The 24,007-nt window shown below is 38.5% G+C and overlaps 1 protein-coding gene across 1 annotated transcript in view; it reads right to left on the bottom strand.

The window, feature by feature from the left end:
• The window catches only part of hydin (HYDIN axonemal central pair apparatus protein), a 94,020-nt gene that overhangs the window by 60,167 nt on the left and 9,846 nt on the right, over nt 1-24,007 (bottom strand). The window contains exons 8-22 of the mRNA XM_053235091.1: nt 21,889-22,090; nt 20,974-21,157; nt 15,861-15,960; nt 15,060-15,178; nt 14,157-14,380; nt 13,630-13,697; nt 13,273-13,508; nt 11,343-11,443; nt 11,113-11,248; nt 10,765-10,929; nt 10,426-10,578; nt 5,937-6,175; nt 5,098-5,374; nt 4,228-4,371; nt 1,183-1,326 (exon numbers count right to left, since the gene is read on the bottom strand). Coding sequence (XP_053091066.1) covers nt 1,183-1,326; nt 4,228-4,371; nt 5,098-5,374; nt 5,937-6,175; nt 10,426-10,578; nt 10,765-10,929; nt 11,113-11,248; nt 11,343-11,443; nt 13,273-13,508; nt 13,630-13,697; nt 14,157-14,380; nt 15,060-15,178; nt 15,861-15,960; nt 20,974-21,157; nt 21,889-22,090 — 2,492 coding nt within the window. The remainder of the gene's footprint in view (nt 1-1,182; nt 1,327-4,227; nt 4,372-5,097; nt 5,375-5,936; nt 6,176-10,425; nt 10,579-10,764; nt 10,930-11,112; nt 11,249-11,342; nt 11,444-13,272; nt 13,509-13,629; nt 13,698-14,156; nt 14,381-15,059; nt 15,179-15,860; nt 15,961-20,973; nt 21,158-21,888; nt 22,091-24,007) is intronic.

Below are 24,007 nucleotides of genomic sequence, written 5' to 3'. Positions count from 1 at the left end.
GTATGTGGACACCTTGACCTTCACACCCACATGCGGGCCTTTCCCACACAGTTGCCACAAAGTTGAAAGCACAGAATTGTCTAGATTGTCTTTGTATGCTGTAAAATTAAGATTTCCCCTTAATGAACATCTAAACTAATGGGCCCAAACCTGTTCCAGCATGACAATGCTCCTGTGCACAAAGCAAGGTTTATAAAGACATGGTTTGCCAAGGTTGGTGTGGAAGAAGTTGAGTGGCCTGCACAGAGCCCTGGCCTCAATGCCACTGATCACTTTTTGATGAATTGGAATGCTGACTGCCTGCCAGGCCTCCTCTCCTAACATCAGTGCCTGACCTCACACACTCTTGCTGCAGAATAGGCACAAATCCCCACAGCCACACTACAAAATCTAGTGGAAAGCCTTACCAGAAAAGTGAAGGTTAATGTAACAGCAAAGATTGTACTAAATCTGGCATGGGATGCTTGACAAGCACATATGGGTGTGATGGTCAGGTGTCCATGTCCATATAGTGTATGTAGATAGTGTACTAATACTATAGCATCTTCAAAACATTATTCAGAGTAAACTAAAACATGCAGTTTACCTACAAGGATACTTTTGTGCCAATTTAGTACTATTACATATATTAAACATGTATTAAATATGTACTGTACACTGGAATGAATATATGGATATATGTATAATGTACATATACTGTATATACTTAGTACTTACTAATACACTTAGTATATAGTACAAATGTAACAATGTATACAATATTTCTGTAAGGGAAAATCCAGATTAGAGTTTACAAGATGACGCACCATACACATAATAGCCAAGGACTGTAGAGCACCAGCCTTATCACTGTCATATAACGCAAGACAACATTCGTCAGAGGAAAGTGCAACCTCTACTAAAATTACTTGCATGCTAATTGCATGTTATCATTGCATATTAGTAAAATTTTAAATAATGACACTGAGTGTTTGGTGGTGAACATAATCATGTTCACAGAATGATAGTGACTAGCGAACCATAATGGTCATGTGCCTCATTTACTTTCTGGGTGCTCAATTCAAGTAGATACAATAATATCCTTCTCTAATAATATCCCACCCCATCCACTCACTAATCTTCTGCCAAACCCTTCCTGAAAGTTGGCATCCCTGCCAAAGAACTCTTTTTGAAGAAGTGTACCTTTGAGGAGGTGAATGAGTCATCACTGGTACAGTCACAAAGCCCAAAAGGCTCAGCCAGGGTGAGCTCCAGAGAGAGCGCCAATGTGGAGACATTCTTCAGATAAAGCCTCTCATACAGAGGCACAAGGGGCGTGCCTTGAACCTGGAGGATATAGAACAAACCCATCAAACTCGAAAAACATACAAAACAGTGTGAACCACAACTACCCAGTGGACTGTGTGATGGCAAAATATTGAGAAGAGCCATTAATATTTTCAACATTTTCAAGATTGGAGAACAAACTGTTGTAGTCATATACAAATTAAATATGAAACAAATAAGACATATACGTAGGAACCATGGGCACTTCCTCTCCATCAGTGTTCACTGGGAATATATCAATTAGGTAGGCCTGTTTTTTCCATTAATCTTGTCCAGTACTTTAAGTAATATGGTTTCAATATATGATACATGAGATAAATTGTATATTGTTCTAAAAATGTCTCAAATCAAACATAAACTCTCAAAAGAAAGCATAAACATCATATTTAACAATAGCATATTATATTGATATGCAGTTATCTAATCAGCCTATCATGTGGCAGCAGCACAATGCAAAAAAATCATGTAGATACAAGTCAAAAGCTTCAGTTAATGTTCACATCAAACATCAGATTGAAGAAGAAATATAATCTCTGTGACTTTGATCATGGCATGGATGTTGGTGACAGAGGGGCTCGTTTGAGAATTTCATAAACTGCTGATCTCCTGAGACTTTCACACACAACAGTCTCTAGAGTTTACATAGAATTGTGCAAAAAACAAAACACATTGAGTTAGAGACGGTTCTGTGGGTGAAAACACCTTGTTGATATGAGAGGTCAGAGGAAAATGGCCAGATTGGTTCAAGCTGCCAGAAAGGATATAGTAACTCAAATAATGACTATTTACAACCGTGGTGAGCAGAAAAGCATCTCACCTTGACATGGATGGGCTACAACAAAAGAAGACCACATTGGGTTCTACTCCTGTCAGCTAAGAACAGGAATCTGAGGCTAGCATGGGCACAGACTCACCCAAACTGGACAGCTGAAGATTAGAAAAAAATCACCTGGTCTTTTTCCAGTTTTCCACTGTCCAGTTTTCCACTGTCCAGTTTCGGTGAGTAAACAGTTGTAAAGAATGATTATTTGTGTTACTATATCCTTTTCGCAGCTCAAACCAATCTGGCCATTTTCCTTTGATCTCTCTTATCAATAAGATGTGTCATCTTGCAGACCCTCAGCACATAGGATGTTTTTTTTTTGTTTTTTGCACCATTCTGCGTAAATTCTAGAGACTGTTATGTGTAAAAATCCCAGGAGATCAGCAGTTTCAGAAATACTCAAACCAGCCCATCTGATACCAACATCCATGCCATGGTTAAAGACACAGAGATCACATTTTTTCCACATTCTGATGTTTGATGTGAACATTAACTGACGCTCTTTAAGAAATCCAGCTTTAAGAAATAGTTAAAGATCCAAAATCACATGATTACAATTAATGACAACTGCAGCTAGCAAAAGTAATCTAACAAGCAAATATGTTTTAAGAACAGCTTGTTTAACTCTGTTTCATTTTATTACTTTTTATCACTTTATTTCTGTAATTCTTTAATTACAGAAAATATCTGTAATTGCTTATTTTAACATTTGGGTCCTGTTGTGGATTGCCGGCGCTTTTGTGGTCAGGTGTATGAGCAGAGAGTAGTATAAGGCTGGGAATATCTGTTGTATAACATTATTTCATACTGGCACTCACAACTATAAATATCATACTCTGATTCTTTTCAAGGCTTTCCTCTGTGATTCTCCCCTAAGTACTGAGAATCTAATAATTTGTTACCCATGGATGGCTGCCTACAGTAATAATATCTTCTAGACGGCTATTATTTCTGTAAGATCGGTGCCAATTTGTAGAAACTAAAATTTCATCCTCACTCCTGTCTCTTTTCTCATCCGATTCAATCACTGAGCTCCTCTGCCTTCTCTTCCCTCTCTCCTTCTCCTTAATTGCTTTAGTCTTGCAGGCCCTTGTGCAGAAACTGTCTGTAAATCTAGCATGAGCTGTCAACACATAGACATATGGGACTGTACCAGATAAAAGAATGCTCTCAAACCAAATTAGCATTTTAAGTTCTGAAAAAGCTTCCTGGCAATGGAACTTGAAAGCGGTTGTCAGAATATCATAAAGATCTATGAAAACCACTAAAGCTGAAGCTCACAGTGGTGGAAAGGGTGGGAGGATGTGCACATGTGGCTGTGTGTTTGCGTGAGTGAGAGAAAGTGCGGGGTGTGTGTGTGCAATAAAAGCAATATTTGGTAGACAGAAAATCAGTTTCATTATAATGATGGGTCCTCCTGAGCTTAAAGTGAGTATTGTTTAGCTCTTCTTCACTACAGGAAGAGTAGATATACTGTATGCTGTGTGATCTGTCTGTACTTTACACTATAGCTTACCAAAATCACCTAACAATTTACAGTGAGTTACAAAAAAAAAATGTTATACTTTGTTTGTGTGCACAGAATTACCACAGTCCACAGTTTTAATTTATTAAATTGTATTTCTGCTCTAAAGATATTTTTCCCCAGTGAATTGACCTTAATATTGATTTATTGATCACTAAAAAAAATGGACTGCTGCACTTTCATGTCCATTATCTGCTCTACAGACTAAGCAAAACAAAAAACAATCCAGTGCAGAGGAATAAGTAATTGCCACATTGCAATCATGTGGAAGAGTCCGATGCTCTGCCAGTATAATAAGAATAAAGTACAAATGATGTCCAAAATTTCAGGTTTAAACCATGAAGCTGCTGTGCAATTCACTTGGATAACAAAAATGGCATGCAATGTAGATGCTCTTACACAATATTGGGTTCTGCCTAGTGCCAAGTATGCCCTTATTTTGATGCTATAATGCCAGTATAATGAAGAAGATTCACATTATAAAATGTTAAAAGAGAGTGTTTTGGGAGCACACAGGTCTCAGTCAGTAACACACAAGCTTGAGCACACAAACCTTTTCTACACGGAAGTTGAGCTTCTGAGGGGAGATATTCAAGACTGGGGCAATGAATTGACATGTGATATCCACTGTCATGATACGCTCCTTCCCATTCTGATTCCCCACGATGGCATGGCATACCAGCCTTTCTCTTACCACCTACACACACACACACACACACATTCCTTTAAACTTTTCATATTCAAAGCCTAAGCTGTGAGATGTGCCCCTTATTCATATTCACCTTATTCATATTCTTAGACAAGCCTGGCAGTACTGATCTGAAATACAGCCATGCTCTGTCAGGACTGAGCTCCAGCATACTGATATATGCCGTAAGCGGACTGGGTTTATCTCTGCTCTTCACCTTCCCTCCTTTGTTGCTACCTATTCATTCAATAGAGGCTAAGGGCAAAAGTGCCTGAGAAGGAAGGCGATACATTGCTTGGTGCAGCTCTGTGCATTTCTGACATTATTTGGTACGTATTATATGTATCAGGAAATGCAATAAATGTGGTATGCTTTGGTGTATCTTGGTGCATCTTTCAAACACAGAGCAGAGAGCTTTGCATAAACAAGTACACAAAAAATACACAATATATAAATGACCAATAAATGCAGACAATTCCTGTACCTAAAAATAAATATATGTTTACATATGAAAAATGTATATTACAACTGAGAGCAGCATTGGACAATTAGCTGGGACAATTAGCATTGATTAACTAAGAACAACATATACACTATGTACTTAGTTGTTAGAGTTTCTTTTGAAAAGTCTATGTTGTTTCAGTAGGAAACAACAGAGTAAATCCTGTTTGGGGCTTTAAGAGCAATTCAGCCTTTGAGAATGTGTTATACAGTAAGACAAAATGTTTGCTTTACTTTGGGCATATCACAGGAGCCTTCCAGCAGCATGTCGGCTGAGTGACCTGGACCAAGCTCCAACCGTATGGGTGTCAGGGAGAAGACAGGAGCATCCAAAGTCGAAGGTGCCAGTGGACTCCTGGCTTTGCCTTCTCTGGAGATAGTGAGTGGTTGGTGTTTTGTAGTTGGTGGACCTCTGCGGCGGAAGTGGGGAAAACCTTCAGTGGTCCAGTAAAGCTTGTGAAATCGCTGACCTCTGTTGGTGATCCTAAAGTGATACTGGCATGGACCTGAGCTACAGAGTAGAAACAGAAAGGTGGTAATTCCAAATGTGTATTAGTTGAGCAGGAGTCTTTTTATGAAACATTGATGTAAAAAGATAATTAACTTATCTTATGTACTGATTGCTGATTCCGCATTATTGATCTCCCTACCTCACAGCCTTGGGTACTAGTTGGCCAAAATTTAAGTGAAGTCTGATATACATAAATCCATTTTAATTTTATTTGAAGGGCACCATATATGTAGGCAAACATGCTGAAGAAAACTATGTACTATGGCATGCACAAAATATATAATGCTAACTCATACAGGACATTTGTACATACATACATACAAGAACAGAATTTAAAGACACTACTGTGAAAATAAAATATGCTCATTGATCATGTCACTTTGTTTTTGTTTTTGCAACATCTAAAAAGATATATGAATTAAATTAGAAAATATTATAGAATTCTAGCTAGTGGCATAGGCATGGGGCTGAGCAAATAGAATAAACACACAAAAACTACAATTCACCCAAGTGGTTTTTATTAAAAATCTGAAACAAATATAGTTTGTATTTTACACTGTACCTAAAGTGGGTTCCAAGGTCCAGATTGGGAGCAAAGGGCCGGTCAGTGACTATGGTGGTGCCCTTCCCCATGGCCCACAAGGGTACTATGTGGGTTTGGCTGCCATGGATGGCCAGCTGCAATTTGTCCTGGAAGGGTAGAGCATCATCTAGATGGGCCACCAGTGTCAGTTCTAGCTGCCCCTCTGGGGGGATCTCTCCTTCTGCTGGCTCCACCCGCCACTGAGTGTTACTCTTAGCCTGCCAGCAAACGGCTGTGTGTTAATATAAAATAACATACAATCTTTATCTTATATTATTTAAACCCTTCAAAGAGGGACTGTCTCTTGTAGCCATTTGTAGAGTTGTTCCAAGCTTAAGTGATGAAATGCATTTGATAATCTTCAAAGGGAACAACTGATAGACACTTTGCCCCTAAGATTCTTTGCACTGTTTTACAACTTTAACTAAAAAGAATTAAACGGCTTCTGCAACAAATTTATTTGATTTAATACTTCCATCTCCACCTCAGGTAACAGCTCATTTGTACTTGTTTGCATCTAAAAAAATTACAACAACTGACTGGCAGCATGGGGAAGTTTCCTCTGCTTTGTCCATCTGTTCATTATTATATTGCAATTTTTTTTTTTTTTTTTTTACACAAGTGTCAGTGATTGTGCAACAGTGAAGTCTAGTTCTGGCTTTGAAAAATAACAGTGAAATAAGTTTGAAATGGCTGTTCAGAGTTATACCCTTCATAGTTCTTATTCTCAAGGGTGTAACCTTTGGACAGAGTAGGGCATAGTCATAGTCACTTCGGAATGCTCCAGAGAGCGAATATGTGTATGTGTATGACTCCTGCCAGAGTCAATTAATCTAAGAATGCTCTCAGGAGAATGGCTGCAACGAGTAGAAGAGGACAGCAAGAGAGGGAAGAGGAAAACTGTAGACAGAGAGTTAATCTATCAAACTGTAGGCAGAGAGGACTAATCTATCAGATTGAGGAAGAGTGCAGGCAGGCTAACGCAAGCAATAAGTGTTCTGCTTATGTTTTATCAGCTGTGGGACCCTAGCACCTACAGTGAGGGATTTTTGACAGAGCATAACTTCATAAGCCAGGTGCCTCATGTTCACTTTTGATTTTGATCCCTTCGGATTTTTTTTTTTTTTTTTACTAAGCATCAACACACAGCACCCCCTCCATCTTCATTTGCTGTTTCCTCTTGAAAGCAGTGTTAACTAGCTGAAAGGCAGATTGAAATCAATTCCCATAATGTGCAGTGCTGAGTGACATCTCCTGGATAAGGTTTTAATTGGGATTTTCAAAGTAAGGGAGGAGTGCTGTGTGGGGGTTTTTCTGATTAATGGCATATTATTTATCTTTTTCTGCATGGCTCATGCAGCTATTTGCATTCATCACATCCCACCTACATCTCTTGTTCCATTCAACCATGGTGAAACAGAAAGCTAACTAGACCAAATACAGGGATAAAGCTTCTACTCATCTCAAGTGCATGCTGCGATGTAGAAGTACACCTTGTTAATTAAATATTAAAGTACAAACTTTTTTTTGGTCACAAACTCCTCCAAAGTGAAATACATATGCCTGCAGGATGTTAAGACAGAGGCCAATATTTTCAGAATCATAGAGGCAAGAAAATATCATAAGATTGCAGCATTATATATTCTCAGGATTTTCATGACCATAGGCGCAGACAGAAACCTTTCAAAAAAAGGAAGCAAGAATGAACTTAGTATCAAGAGATGTGGCTGGATTGCTCCTTAAATATCCAATCAAATTAAATCTTCAGCGCAGTGGTAGAAGAAACTTGTTTTTATTTAGTTATCATGTTTGTATTTAGTTTATCATGTTCTGTGCATAATCACATCAACTAATTTTCATTTCACGACTGAGTTGTTCTTTTTTTTTTCACAGATAAAACAGTTGAGTCTGTTGAATGTAGTTGGTAGTTGGGTGATACAGCTTATTTCTTTGAAATGGGGTAACATTAATTATAGTGTGCATCCCCAAAAATGTGTTATAAAGGGACATACTGCTTAAGCAGTAATGCAAGGCCAGTTTTTCAAAATGAAAAATATCACAGCAATGGTCGACTTAGGAAGTAATACTTCCAGTTGTGCTTCTCCAGGCACATTCATTTTTGTACACAATTATAACAAAGTGGTGTAAAGTTGAAGATATTGGGTTACTACATGGCAAAACTGTAAGTAAAGCCCAAATTACAAAATAACAATTTTAGCCTATACTGAGGTAAAATCTTAAATCTTAGAGATAGTATCTGTAAAAAAAAAAAAAAAAAAAAAACTGCTTTGCATGAATTAATATAAAGTGATTTCATTGTATTCTGAAATGGATTTCGCATCCATAAAAATATATGCTCATGGATCATGCCACTTAACATGGTTAATCATCATGTAAAAATGGGTTATGAAATGAATTAAGACTTTATTATAGAATACTAGGAAAGATCAGTTAAAAATACTGCATGTATAGCTGTATTTAAATGTTAACATTATTCTCAAAAATATGTACGCGTGCAATTACATTTCTAGTCCACCAGCAACTCTCTCAAGCTTCTTAAAGTTGCTGTGCTTATGCCAGAATTCTACAAACTGCCCTCAAGACACCCATTTACAGCCTATCTACTCTCCAGAAGCATACTGGCACTCAGCTCTGCCAACGTGAAGAACGAATGGAGGATGTTCAAACTAAGAACCAGAGCCCACACCATGGGCTACAGTTTGAATCAAACTCTGGACAAAGTAATAAATGTTCTTGCAAGTAGTTTTACAGTCTCAAGTCTGTTGTCAACTGTTTAGTCCCCAGAACAAAAAGGGATGGAACCTGTAGTACAATACAATCATTGGTACAAACAGCAGCAGAGATTGCCCTTGGAGCAGTGGAAAATGGCAAGTACACCATTCTCTGCAATGAAGATGGCACTCAGGAAAGGAGACAAATCATTTCAGCCATATGAGAATACAGAGGAGTCATCAGGGAGTCATAGATCACTCTCTCAGCTTTTATTACAGAGAGAGAGAGAGAGAGAGACAGAGACAGAGACAGATGGTCAATAGGGGACTGGATCAAAAACAGGATGGCTTCCCCTTGAGAGAAGAATCCAAGTGAACAGCAAGAGGGCTGAAATTTCAATAATCAGATCAGGCTTGCATTAGCAAGGTTTAACACCATTGATTGCTTTGAACCTCATCACATTAGAGAGGTTTAAGATGGAATAAATTTCTAGGTGTTCCAAATGCCTAACACTGCTACCTTATGAAGGATCACTACAGACACATACACAAACATATAAAAAACAAATTAATCAGATATTATAAAAAAAATTGCACACTCTTCTGGCACACTACAGTATCTCTTCCTGGGTGGAAGCCCCCACTTTTTAGAGCCTGTAATGTAACCCAAGAAAATGTGTGATTCTTTGAAACTGAAAAATGCTTTATTAAAACTCTTGTTTAAGCACTGTGCAGGTAATTAGCCTTATAGGGGGAGATAGGGTCAGAGAATTTATTTAATGCTGCAACTTTAAGCATAGGAAAAAGTTCACAACTGAGGACCTGTAATGTCTGCACATCTGTGTGCAGTTGCCTGTATGCATTCAAAATCAGTTACACTGCAAGAGCTTAGTTAATGTTCATATCAAACATCAGAATGGGGAAAAATGTGTTCTCAGCGACTCTGTAGAGTTTCTCCATTCTCCTTTGACCTCTCTCATCAATAAGGCATTTCTGCCCACAGAACTGCCTCTCACTGGTTGTTTTTTGTTTCACACTAAACTCTAGAGACTGTTGTGTGTGAAAATCCCAGATCAGCAGGTTCTGAAATACTCAAACAAGCCCATCTGCCACCAATAACCATGCCTCTGTCAATGTCACTGAGCACAATTTTTCCCCATTTTGATGTTTGATGTGAACATTATCTGAAGCTCTTGACCTGTATCTGCATGATTTTATGCACTGCACTGCTGCCACATGATTGGCTGATTGGGTAATAGCATGAATGAGCAGGGGTGTATAGGGACTCCCCCCTAATAAAAGAGAAACAGATGAAGAAAAATTAGAACAGTTAAATAAGCTACTGTATGTGACTTCCAGGGACTGAGTAGGTTTGGATTTTATCCTTAGGCATATGTCTACTGGTTGGTGGGAGATTGGACTAAGCCCCCAGAAGAACGGACAATAAAGAAGACTATTAAGCGATTGTTGCCTGATACAACTGTTCAGTCCAGTAGAAAAGGAATGACAGGGCAATGTTCAATGTGCAGTCATTGGTAGCCAATTAACTACAAAGTTAACAAACCACTCTGCCAATCACCTCATTTATTATACACTCAATTAAGCTAAGAATTAATTAAGAAAAAATTTAATGAGCGTGTGGGCTGTGGAAAAAAAGCATAGCCTGCTATAAAGAGAAAGTATACCTGTCACTTCTTGTCACATTTTGGCTATGATTAAAATAGGGCTAGACCTACCATTTGTGCCAAGAATCGGGCTGGGATGGGGGACTGGTTGAACAACTGCAGCGTCCTTGGGATGTCAATGAGCACTGGAATGGTGCCAAAGTGTAGCTCAGTGGCAGAGAGGGAGACAGCTGGACCCTGGCCAATGCAGGACAGGAGCAATTCCTATGGGAGACAGAGAGGAACTGGAGGAGCAAGGGGTCATTGAATTAAATTGAAAATTACAGCTGATTCAATTTGTTCTATTGAAATAATAAAATACACTGTGAGCACGAAAATAGGCACTGGTCAAGTCTCTTTGCCATTATCTCTGTCTCCTACATGTGTGCACACATGTACACCAATGCTCACCAGCGGAGGATCTCGTTGACCTAAAATTGCAACGAGAGCAGTGAGTTGCACTTGGCCCACTGTTTTAGCCTGTAGAACCAGAGGAATCTGCTCAGTACTGTATGGCTGGATTACTCCTCGTGGATGAGCAGTAGAGTACAGTAGAGATGGGTTCTCCTCATACTCCTGCATATACACAGACAAAGTGTTGCTCACATGCTGGTCAGAGAGACATGCAGAATATACAATACAACCTATTTAATTGTGTAGTACTGTGTGCTAAAAAGAGCCTCAATCCTCCTCTCAGTTATGTTTATCTTAAGATTTCCTATCCTTAACCACAAGACAATGGACTTCTAGTCATTTTACCTGGGCTAGAAGGCCATAGCATGCAGGGAGGTTTGTGTCATTAATCAGCCCGATGGTCTGCTCATAAGGGTAACCCAGGAAGCAGTGCTGGAACTGAAGCACAGAACTCTCCAGGTGCACTTCAGGAACAACACAGCTGTAGAGAGAGTCAACAGCAAAGAAATAACCTTTATACACTGCACATCTTGAGGGTATAGGCAGACTTGAGTGTGTCACCATAAATGTCCTACCTAGCCTTAATTGGGAGAGCTAACACCTCCTCCCCAACTCCATGCACATCCACCACCAGTGCCAGACTGTACTGCTGCACTGTATTGGAGCACAAGGTCACCTGCAGCACACACAGTCGTAGTTATATATACAGTACATATTATATTACTGTTTATGACACTGCTCACCTCCAGATGTACCCAATGGGAAAAAAATCAGTAAACAATATCAAAACTACTGGATTTCTTTAAATAATATGAATCATGTATATAATTATTGGAATTATCCCAGAATCCAGAATTATCCCAAAATACAGGATTTATTTTTTATTTGTGCAGTTCAAACAGCTGCTCTGCCCTGCAGTCATTCTAGTACTGACCACAGTACAAGTAAACCACAGATATACACTAAGTCATGGCAGTCAGATGCTGACCAATAATACTGCAGCAGAGATATTTAGATACCACTTCCTAGTCCAGGGCAGCTGTCATTAAGAGGTCCTGAGGGCCAGACATACATACGTGAGCAGGTGCAGTGAAAAACATGACTTCTTGTGGCCCCAGTATGCTCTTACCATGAGTCTGACAATAATATTTAATTTACTTAAGCTATATCTCATCACATAAACTGTGGCTTGGAAGCCTACTAAATGCAGTTATTCTTGTGTCAGGGCAAGTAAACAGTGTGAATGCTGATGAGACCCTAATGAAAAAAACTACTGTGTACAACAAAAGCTAGTTTGCATGAAAGGGGGTAATTACTGCATTCCATTTGTGTTGTTGTCACTTGCATATTCTACAACATTTGGAAAATGTAACAAAAATGTGACAAAAGTTCAGTGTTTAATGTGTTAACTTTCTTAGATGTGAGAAAATTGATGCATGTTTGGGATGTAGGTTCTATGATCATGGTTGCCAGATCTGTGTGACAAAAGCAGCCCAATGGACAAGCAGTATTAAAGCACTTTCCCTTACTAGCAGTTTCCTTTCTTTTACCAACGCTCTAAAATCTTGTATTAAAGTATTGTATTATGACACAAAATATCTATGAGAATGAGTGAATGAGTGTCAGCCATGGCTATCCTGCTCTGAGCAACATGTCTGCTGCTAATTTACACCTGGTTTTTGGACAAAACCACATGCAAAACCATCCATCGCTAATTGCTCAAAATTAATAAATCAAGAAGAATATGAATAAGAATATGCCATTTCTGCACAATGTTTTCCTGACTTCGTTGCCTTGTACATGTTGTGCTTAGACCCATATGCCAATTTTGTACTTAATATGCCAGATCTTGATATGCTGATCACTCGGGCAGACCTTTCTGTATTACCAGGCCTCATTTAAGTTCCCACAGTTGACAGAGCTATTAAAGAATGAGACCAGGACATCTTGCATACTGACAGGAGACACCCCAACCTCAGAGAAGCCCACAGACACCCAGACAAAGCCAGCAGATTAGTCCTTTCAAAGCATATGACAGCTACTGCTGATGGAAAGGACTACTGGCTGACAGGTACACACAGTGCTGGACATCTGGTAAGAGAAGCAAGGTGATGGGGCTAACAGAGTTATTTGAGCTTCTGTTTTTTTTGTCTGCTCATTCATTTTTAGTTTTAACAACAGCAAGCTTTTTTTAAAAAAAAAAAAAACTTTGGCACTGTCTTAAGCTGATTAGGGATTAGAGGTCTGTTCTGTATTCGATGGATTTCAAATTTTGAGAACTGCTCAGTCAATTTTGAAGGCAAAAGATTAAAAAAATAGATTAAAGAGTTTTTTTTCACTTGGGAGACTGTATTGTTAAAAAGGGCAGACAAGACAGTAGCTGAAGTGATTCAGGCTAACCTTTGCATAGTGAAATCAATTCTAATTTGTGTCAAATTTGCTGTGAGAGTTTGCACGGAAGGGTCAAAAGAGGAAACAAAGAGTCAATAAAACAAAGAGTCCTACCTTGATGTCCATTTGGCTCTGAGCCCGGATGGTTCCTGAACTGGGTGTCACTCTGAATTCTCGAGGCCTCTCAGATGCCCTGTCTCCTGGCTTCCAGTCATTCCTGTCCAGCTCTGTTACCTGCTCTGTACTGGTCACACTGTCCCTCCCCATCCCATCTCCAGGGATCCGCAGGCCAAAATTCATAGATACCAATGAGGTATTGCTAAGTGAGCAGGTCAGTGTGTGAGGAAAGCCTTTTGGGATGCAGAGAGTAGAAGCAAATAAACAGAGAAAATAATCAGGAAAATGGGAAGTGGTACTGGAGTTATTGGTAAGCAGTTGATCATGGCTATTGTCAATACAAAGTTTATTTACCAAAGGACACCTCTCCAAAGTCGAGCTCAGGAATGTTAAAATGAAACGTCGGGCCCATTACACACCCCCTGCCACAAACAACAGGACACAGAGCTTTTCATTTAAATTTATGCCACACTGCCTATTGAAAAGTGAAAGTCATTGGTCTAGTCATCAAGGCTAGTAAAAACTCAGAGAAAAAGAGAGATTGTGAAGATAGAACAAAATAAACCGATCTATTTGGAAGATGACAGTGAAGAGTGGTGCTCCTTTAATCTCTACTTTCAGCATTTTAAACAGTAATCCATCTTACTCTGAAAGAAGTGGCAAGAATGACAAGTGAATTATAGAACTTCCACCAAACTGTGACTCAATACTTATATAGGTGAAAACATTACGCATTTATTTCACCTGCATAACAAAAGGCTAGGACCTACATGGAAAAAAAGGTGAGTTTTTAAAATAAGAATATGGTGTGTCCTTGAAAAATCGATGGGCTGCAGGAGCAGCAGCACATCAGCAAAATCAGTCAACAATAAGACAGTTACCTGAATGTGAGGATGAGAGGCTGGGGATTCCCCAAAACAGTAAAATAAAACTCCTCGGAGAAGGTGCCCAATTTGTCAGAGGAGAAGCGGACCTCCATAACATGGCAGGCTCCAGGCGGCACCATGCCCTCAGGAGGGCTGAAGGAAAAGCACAGGCCCATAGCTGTAGTGGGAGGCATAAGCCTATAGGGGGCATCTATAAGTCCCTTATTGCTCAGAAGCACCTTGGGTAAAGTTAAGAGCAAATACAGCACAGAATCACAATCTGTTGCTAATAGCTGTGAAAAGGCACAATAAGCCAAATAGAATGCATGAAATAAATTAATTTGAGATGAACTGAAGCTGGATTTTGATATCGATCACTATGATTGCTAACCACTAGGATGTTTCTTGGATTTAGTTACATAAGACCTTTTATTGTTACAGCTTAGTGTTATGGTTTAGTTTAATTAAAATCAGAAAAACCTGCATCGACACATTAATTATTTTTTAAAAATGTATTTGTGCCATTTTCAAATACAAATAAGCTTCCAAAATACACTTTAAACATAGCTTCCTATAGGTCTTTAATAATTTCTCTCCTTTCAAAGATAATATAATTACAAACTTATTTTAAATGTGCAGAAATCATATAACCAAATAGGACACTAGCACATGAAACTGCAGAAACATCTAGAAGAAAAAGCTTTTTTTGTGTTATACTATACATACTATTCTACACTATGTTTTAGAAGTTTAGTATGATTAAATGACTTCCAGTGATCTATCTGTAAATAACATCTTAAGGGTTCCAAAGACATGGTTTCACTTTGAATACAGAGTCAAATCAGCTGGGGTTTTTAGGGGTATATTATCTATTGCTTGGGATGACTTCTGCATGGACAGTAGCGTGCTTACTCATACCTCATAGCTGTGCTTGGAGCCAACAAAAATGTTGCCAATGTCCAGCAGATGAAAGTTAAACAGCAGTTTGGGCCCCATTCCTTCTCCCTTTATACGCAGTGGCAAACGAGACTCTCTGCCTGCATGAGGACATTTGTAATACATCACTGGCTTCATATGCTGAAGCAATACACTGGATTAGTAAAATAAAAAATAATAATAATAATAAGTTGCAATATATATTTGTTCAACCATCTCTGACTCTTGCCGGTTTGACTGACAAGCTACACAGTATCCCTTTATTAAAAGCTTAACTAAGATTAAAAAGTACCTAATTAAAACCACCCACATTTAGTATATATAATAAATGCATGAATGTCAATCAAATGTAAAACAAGGCAGGATATCATAAAATACCCCAAGGAAATCAATATAGAACTAAGCAGCTGTGGAGTGTACACCAACACATTCTTTGCTGCAAAATACAGACAGATCCATCTCTGTTAGACAAGAAAAAAAGCCCTTAATAAGATGAAGAATGGGAGGATGGGTCCAAAACATTTTTTTTTTAAGTTACCATGAATTTTGTTTGTGGACCAAAAATCCTAAAAGACTCACATTTCCATAGGTCATCACCCTTACTAGGAACTAACCTCTGGCAAACTAATGCAAATATGAGGTTTTCTATGACAGATAGGCTTAAATACACACATGCAAATCACTCTACGATTGGCTTTAAAAGGAGTAGACAACTTAATGATATTTGTTACACATTCAAAAAGATATTCATTTTAACTACAGCAATATTAGGCTAACCAGTACCTGTGACATCACAGTATACGGTGTGCTGGTAAAGTTTGGCTTCTTGGGGTTTAAAGATGATGCTGATTTCAGCTGTGCGGTTTGGCCAGATGTCCCCCTCCTGTAAGCAGTACAGAGAGACATTAACTCAACCATAATATTCTTTCCACTCCACTTCACTAAAACCTGCACCCCCAGGCACTTCAGTTGCTTTCAGATGTGTTTGAAGGCAGAGCTGTCTTGAATAGATCATGTAAAGAGTAATGAATGTGAACTGAATAAAAAATTATTGTAAAAAAGTAAGCTCATTAGTTTCCACAGCAGAGACTACAAAGCTACAATTAAAAACCATTGTCTGTCTCCAGTTACGGTAATGGTGTACAGTAAGCTTTATGCTACAACAGTAATTCACTGGAGAATTTACTGGGGAATAACATCACAGATATTTATAACTATAACACAAAGACGTTTGCTGACAAGGCTGCCCTTGGGTAGTTAAATGTGTGTTATTTTTCAACTGAGAAAAACATTCGTCTTTTTCAAACAAAAAAAGTAAAACCTAAAGTGGTGCCAATTAATAATGTATAAAACCTAACAAAAAAAAACATTCCTGGAGAAGGATACATTAGCATAATAACTATAGAATTTATAATTAGTCTAAATTCATGACTTCACACATTATAAAAGAATTCGCAGTGCTACGCGGCACAGATTTCCTTTGCTTTTTAGAGATCACACAGATAGGCAGCAGGGTTTAATGTGGACTTTAGGTGCATTCTAGTCTGCAGGCAGTAGCCTTCTGCCTGGCACGGTCATTCTCAGGAACGTGAAAATGTTGCCCAAAAAATGTAAGACTACAGTGTTTCACTGGTATAAGCCCACTGCCTTTACTTCCAAACACAGTGAATGTCCTAATATTAGTATTAAGGGAGGAGTGAATGGGGAGCATGTTTCATCAAAGCGTTGAGCTGGTATCTTGTGGAGCAGAGTAAACCACTGAAACAGATCTGTCTCTGTCATCCAGGACAGGTGCTCTGGATGGATGAGAAAATGAAAAGACAATCACGGGTCCAAAACCACAGCACACAAAACCATTTACTCCTCCATCCATAACAGACCCACAAAAAAACAATCTGGATGCTGCTTTAAAGTGTGATCTCAGTAACTTTAACCATGGCATGGTTGTTGCTGCCAGATGGGCTGGTTTGAGTATTTCAGAGGCTATCATGGGCATAGGCTCACTCAAACTGGACAGCTGAAGATTAGAAAAAAAAAAAAAAAAAATCACCTGGTCTTTTTCTAGTCTTGAACTGTCCACTTTCGGTGAGTCTGTGCCCATGATAGCCTCAGATTCTTGTTCTTGGTTGACATGAATCAAACTCAAGGTTTGTGTGTTCTGAGATGCTTTTCTGCTCACCATGGCTGTAAAGTGTGCGTATTTGAGTTACTATAGATTCCTTTCAGCCCCAACCAGTCTGGTCATTCTCCTCTGATCTCTCTCATCACCAAGGCATTTCAGCCTGCAGACCCTCTCCTCACTGGATATTTTATTTGCCCCAGTTTTTTTTGGTTTTTTTTGCACTATTCTGTGTAAACTCTAGAGACTGTTGTGTGTGAAAAGCCCAGGCGATCATCAGTTTCAGAAATCCTCAAACCAGTCCATCTAATACCAACATCCATGCAACAATCAAAGTCACAGAGATCACACTTTTTCTTCATTCTGATGTGAACATTAACTGAAGCTCTTGACCTGTATCTGCATGATTTTTTGCATTGCGCTGCTGCCACATGATTGGCTGATTAGATAACTGCATGAATGTGCAGGTGTACAGGTGTTCCTAATGAAATGGACGGTGAGTGTATATGGTTACAGTACATAGACACCCCAGGCTGGTCTATACAGCACTATATGGCTGAAGGTTTGTGGGTCAGGTTTGCTGTTATAATAACCCCCACTCTTCTGGGAAGCCTTTCCACTAGATTTTGGAATGTGGCTGTGGGGATTAGTGATCATTCAGACACAAGAGCTTTAGTGAGGCCAGGCACTGATGTAAGGTGAGAAGGCCTGGGGCATAATCGGCATTCCAATTCATCACAAAGGTGTTCAGTGGTGTTAAGGTCAGGGCTCTGTGCATGGAGTTCCTACATTTTGACCTTGGAAAACCATGTCTTCATGGAGCTCGCTTTGCGCACAGTGGCATTGTCATGCTGAAACAGGTTTGGCAAGTGCTTGTGTTTAAACATTGGGGTTTGGACGCTAGATCGAAACTCTGTCCCGGACACCTCTACTCAAGAAAAATCTGGCAACCTCAGAAGCGTGAACTACACACAGGTGAATGGGCCACCCAGAAAATCATCTGTGTAAGCATAGTCAAACATTTTCTTGGTGTATTGGTGTATCTTAGGAACTTAAGTCATCAACCCTAATATGTGTGTGTTTTGTACCACAGATTTGCATATGGAATATAATTGAAAAGAGGAAATGGTTGGAAGATAAATTAAAAATATCACATCATTTTTTGTGTATGTATAAATATGTAAAAGATGTTTCCTCAGTTGGTGTGTCTAATGTGATCTATATCATTTTCATACTCATCAAACCATTTAGTGAGCCCTCATGCCCTGTGAATGGGGCTGTACTCCCATCAGGATAGAAATGTTTCATCATTGGATAAAGGTGATCAGTCACAATAACTTTGTATTGATTTGCACTGACTCTTTCCCCTAAGGGGACAAGTGAATCCAGACCATGCCAGCAAAATGCTTCTAACAAATAAAGAACATTTTACACAAACAAGGAAAAAGTCTATTTAAACCAATAATATTGCTTTTAAATAATATTTCAAAAATTTCTGAGCATCTTGACTGTAAATTGAATAAAAAGTATTGTAAAAAGTAAGCTCAACAGTCTCCACAACGGAGACTACAAAGCTACAATTAAAAACCATTGTCTGTCTCCAGTTACGGGTAATGGTGTACAGTAAGCTTTATGCTACAGTAATTCACTGGAGAATTTACTGGGGAATAACATCACAGATATTTATAACTATAACACAAAGACATTTGCTGACAAGGCTGCCCTTGCCAAGATTCTTTTTCAAAAGAGACAAAAGATAAACACATCCCTCTGCACTTATAATAAAATGTAGATGAAGCTGCATTTAGTCCAAGAAAAAAATTAAGTAAAAAATAAAAATAAAAATAACTACCTTGCACATCAGCATTTCTCTCTCATTTAAAAAAATACGTTGAATTACAAAGTAATTATTAGCCTAAATTGAGAATTTAGAGTTGAGTTAAACCAGAGTTCTGTTGGGTTCTATCAGCGCTCTAAATGTATAATGATGTAAGTGCATGTTCACTTTTGTTCAGTAAAAACTATCTTATTGTGTATGTGTGTGTGCGTGTGCCTGTGTGTGTATGTATTTGAGCGATGTCACAGATTTGTGGTATTTCACTAGTATGTAATATAGCTCAAAAGAGGACAAGCATGATCATTCCTGATGGGCAGTAGATATCAAGAATGCAAAAATGGATATCCTGTAGACCACTCTGTTGATGATTAATAGCGGTTCTTGCTATTCTGATCAAACAAGGGAACTTCTATAAACATTATGCCATTGAAAAAAAGCTTTATACTAGCTAGTGCGCTTAAGCTCATTGCAAATCGAGGTGATAGTGTTGCATGGTAAACATAACTATTTTAACAGTTAACTAGTTTTAATGGGGTGATGTGTAAAGTTTGTATGAAACCAAATGAAACTAAATGTGGCAACATGACAGATTTACTCCAGCAGAAACACTCAGTAGAATAGGAGCAATGCGGAACCACGGGACAATAAAAAAAAAAAAAAGCTGCTGTCTTAAAACTCTTGTTAAAAGGTAGGTAATATTAACTGCAGTGTTTTTTTACTGCAACATTTTCTTTATGAGGAGGAATTTAAAAAATATAATGCAATATGTACACCGGATTGCATAACAATAATTAGTTTTGCTAAAAAGGCAGGCATGCTTGTGTTCTCTCCACACACCAGAGTACAACACTCTTTGGAGATATGCAATGAGGTACTTAACATTTAGAGCCTCTCACATTCTGGCAGCTGTCATTAAAAAAAATAAAAGAAGAAAGAAACTGTATTTTGTGGAATCTCAGGCTCTGTAAACAATAGGTAAAATGTTGTTGATCCAACCAATCAGTATAAGGAGAAGTCTCTATTTGCCTGTCAGTTCATTAAGCTCCCCCTCAGGCATTAGCATTCAGGTGTACAAGCCTAGGCAGCACATGTGCATTTGTTTTGGGGGCATGGCTTTGGAAGGAATACTGACAGGAGGAGCTTGCTGTATTTGTTTGAATTTTGAATTTCAAAATAGATTCTTCAGCTAACCTCTGCCAAAATCCCTGCCTGCAACTTGATTGAATGATGCAGTTAATTTCACTTGAATGATTGTATTTAAATGCAGCATAGATCATACGTACTCTTATACATTTGATTGGTATCTCACTAACTCTATGGGTTTGCTGTATAGCACTCGAAGCCTTTATTACGGTATTACTGTATTAATGGTAGTCACTCTCCCTTTGCATTTAATACTCAGATGTATACAGTGTTTCTGTGGTTAATACAATTTTTATGTTCAAGAAAATATTTTCTCTGTAGTATATTTTTTAATTATATTGCACATCGTCCAAAAGCTTAAATTTTGTCATACCCCTTAGCTCTAAATCCTGACTTTCCTCACGTTTTTAAATAGCATCAAAGGACTTCTTGTTATATCTAAATAAGTCACAAAGTATTCATGCAATTGTTCATACATTTATAGAAAACCTGTGCAAATTGAAAAAGGTTGTTATGTGGGTTGGGTCTGTGAAATGGTACAGGGTTAATTAAACACTACTGATAGTATAGAATGGTTTTAAATTGCTAAGTTGAATTATTGAACTGTTTTGTTTAATATATAAATTTTATATTTGTGTTTAAGAAAACATTTTTTGCAGTGTTTATGTTTGTGATGTCTACATATAGTTATTTTATATTTTAATTCAATTCTATTTTTATATTTACTCAGGTGAAGGATTTGTGAATTTCTTCAACCACTGGTTGTGTGTGTGTGTGTGTGTGTGTCCATTAGACACCTGCGGCTCCATGATGATGTGTTGGTCACTGAAAGCCAGGCTGTCCTGATGAAGCTGCTTGCGTCTATGCTGGAAGGTGCGTGAGAGCACTGAGAGGCGGTCTCGGAGAGTGGGGTCAGCGCCACACTCTGTTAAAAACTGTTCCATCTCATCATCCTGCTCCTGCTGCAGCTCAGAAAAGAACCTAGATAGAAAAGGAGAGAGATAGAGAACGAAGGAAAGAGGGAGAGGGTCAGATTTAAATACAAAATCCTTGATATTCGTGACTGCTTCTGTAAGGGAGAGTATCTCAGCTCCTTTAAGTGGGGCAGCATTCTGATAGATGTGATTAAAATTTAACAAGACAATGGAACATGTTTTAACATAAGCCAATCCACAAACCCCGGTTGAATCCTTAAGTCCCAGGATCTATTGGTGGGTCCAGACTTCCATCGCTCACACTTGTATCTACTTGCCTTTCATATTTTGCACTGTAGTTATTGAATAATCTGGAGATTTCCTGCACTTATAACCCACACCCTGCTGCTGTGGACTGTTAGCTCACCTGGATACCCTAAATACTTATACTTCCTGTCTGTTCCTGTCTTGTCTGTTTATGCCTGATCCTGCTTCAGAGGCTAATCTTATCTGGATAACATAGACTTCATAAGAACTGCTGCTGTAATCATAAAGACTGGCCTATGTTAATCTAACAATATGATCATACCAAACATTATGTATTCTTTCTAAACATGTAATACATTTTGCCTTTTCTCTATATGACTGCATAGTGTAATGAACATAATCAACATAAACTGCTTTGTTGATTTGAACTATAATCTGGGAATTTAAGGAGTTAACTTAAATGGACAGGAAGAAAACTCTGGCATTTCTCTGGACAATCTATTAACACCGCTATAGCCAAGCTAATTAGACCTTAGTCTATGCTGTTCCTCCTCCATCTCAGTGGCAAAGCTCTTCCACTGGAAATGCACTATGGAGTCACTTCTGTTCAGGATAGCCACTGTGCGCTGGTTGGCCATGGTGATATAGGTCTTCTCCACCCATAGTGAGTTCTTATCCAGCCTCACATTGATATCTGTGGCGGCTCCATACAAACTGATGTAAATGTCTTCTCCTATAAAAGAACAAAAATAGATCACTTTGCTTTATTATTCACCTCTTGAATTATCCACACTGAACTGAGCAAATATACACTGGAGTCACTGGAGTCTTACATATGTTGATTAGCATTAAGGTACTGACTGAGTTTGAGAAATAATATTTTTACTCAGCAGATTTATTTATGTAAAAATTACAATCAAATGCTTTGAAAGGACAAAAGATTAAGCTGAGGACAAGTACAGTTTATAATCACTTCTGAATAGACACCAAGGTGGCACTGTTGGACTGCTGAGTTGGCACTTAATTATCTATTTAAACAAGTGGTCTCCAGGGTCATGCAGTCACATGACTCCACAGCAACCAACAACATAAAAAAGTGCGATTCAAAACAAGGACCCAAGTCAGGAGCAGAGTATGTAAATTATTCCAGTATTTTGACTGATTTTTGTTCATTTGGCTACATTCAAAGCAGCAGCTTCATGCTCGACCAGATATCCTGACCTAACAAAACAATGACTGAAAACACACTCACAGCCGAGCACACAAACTGGAGAGTATTCAAATAAAAAAACACAGGGTATGGTTTCAGTTTGTACTGACATAACAGATCAAAGGTTTCGTCAGAAATGGGCACTAAAAATGTCTCCTTGAAGACCCTCAAAGAGCTAATGTAGTGTACATAGTGTAATTGGTTACGTTTTTTTTATTATTATTATCTTTTCATTTTTCCTCAGTTAGGTAAACTGTATCCTTCAGCAGAAGTCAAGCATTCTAGCACTTAATAGACTGACACTCAGAAGCACAAAAAACTGCAAGTGCACTTTTCTGATTTACTGTAAACTGAGAACCCCACAGTGATTCTAAACAGTATTTGTACACTGTCCAAATTCTTTTCCAACATACAGACAAATGATGAGCTCTGCAGAAAAAATACAGCACACCTTTTTCTGCTGTTCCACAAATGATTGCATTTATATGATTGTTGCATGCATTCTACAGGGAACACATCTATTTTTCTCATTATGAAATCAATAAGAAATCACCATGGTTCTTTCTCATGGCTCTATTCTACAGGGGCCTAGACGCAAACAGGGAGGTCACCAGAGGCCTGGAAGATGATCACTTGACACCCACTGGGGATGGTTTGGTATCAATTGCAATGTAACCTCACCCTCATGTGCTTGTTTTTCCCGCTCTTTGATAATAACTGTCCAAACAACACTAGAAAGTTGTTTTGAATGCAGGATACCGAGCACCTAATTATCACATTTACACAGCTGTTATTGTAATTTCTTTCAGAGACAAAATTTGTTTCAGTGATCAACTAATCACAGCAAATAGCAACCACATTATTTGTCTGCTAAAAAATCACAGATCCTCAAAGAGGAAGAAACTTAACATTTTTGTTCTAATCTCTTTTGCCACTAATTCTTGGGTTCTTTCTCTGCCACTGCTTTACTTTTGTGAGTGAGTGCAGCTTAGTGAGGATCACGGTAGTATGATATGTTCTGTATTGCTCTTATTGCAGCATGTCTGCCAACATCTAGATGGACCACATTTTAACAGAGCAGGAACAAAAGGAGCTGGCACATCTGTTTTGCTCCAAGCAAATTTATTTGTAGTGATGTTCAAGTGCTAAGATAGAGGATGACGCTTTGGGAAAAAAGACATAGAAAAACGTGTCGTCGTGACAAATGAGACTTAACACTAGTGACCCTGTCAGCACAGAGCTGACATAGGCAAATAGCAGACAGCACACACACATAAAAACATTTGTCATACTAACTTTGTGAGGACCTTCCACTGACATAATTATTAATGTAGCTAATTAATTCAATGACAACACCTAAACCTAACACTAACCTTAACCTCAGTAAGCAGAAGGAAACCTCTGGCTCTTTAATTTATCTTTAAGAAAAGACAAAGTTTT

This window comes from Pangasianodon hypophthalmus, chromosome 6 (genome assembly GCF_027358585.1).
Source record: "Pangasianodon hypophthalmus isolate fPanHyp1 chromosome 6, fPanHyp1.pri, whole genome shotgun sequence".
NCBI classification, from domain to species: domain Eukaryota; kingdom Metazoa; phylum Chordata; class Actinopteri; order Siluriformes; family Pangasiidae; genus Pangasianodon; species Pangasianodon hypophthalmus.
The sequence above is the reverse complement of the archived record's forward strand: the minus strand, read 5'-3'. Positions and strand labels throughout refer to the sequence as shown.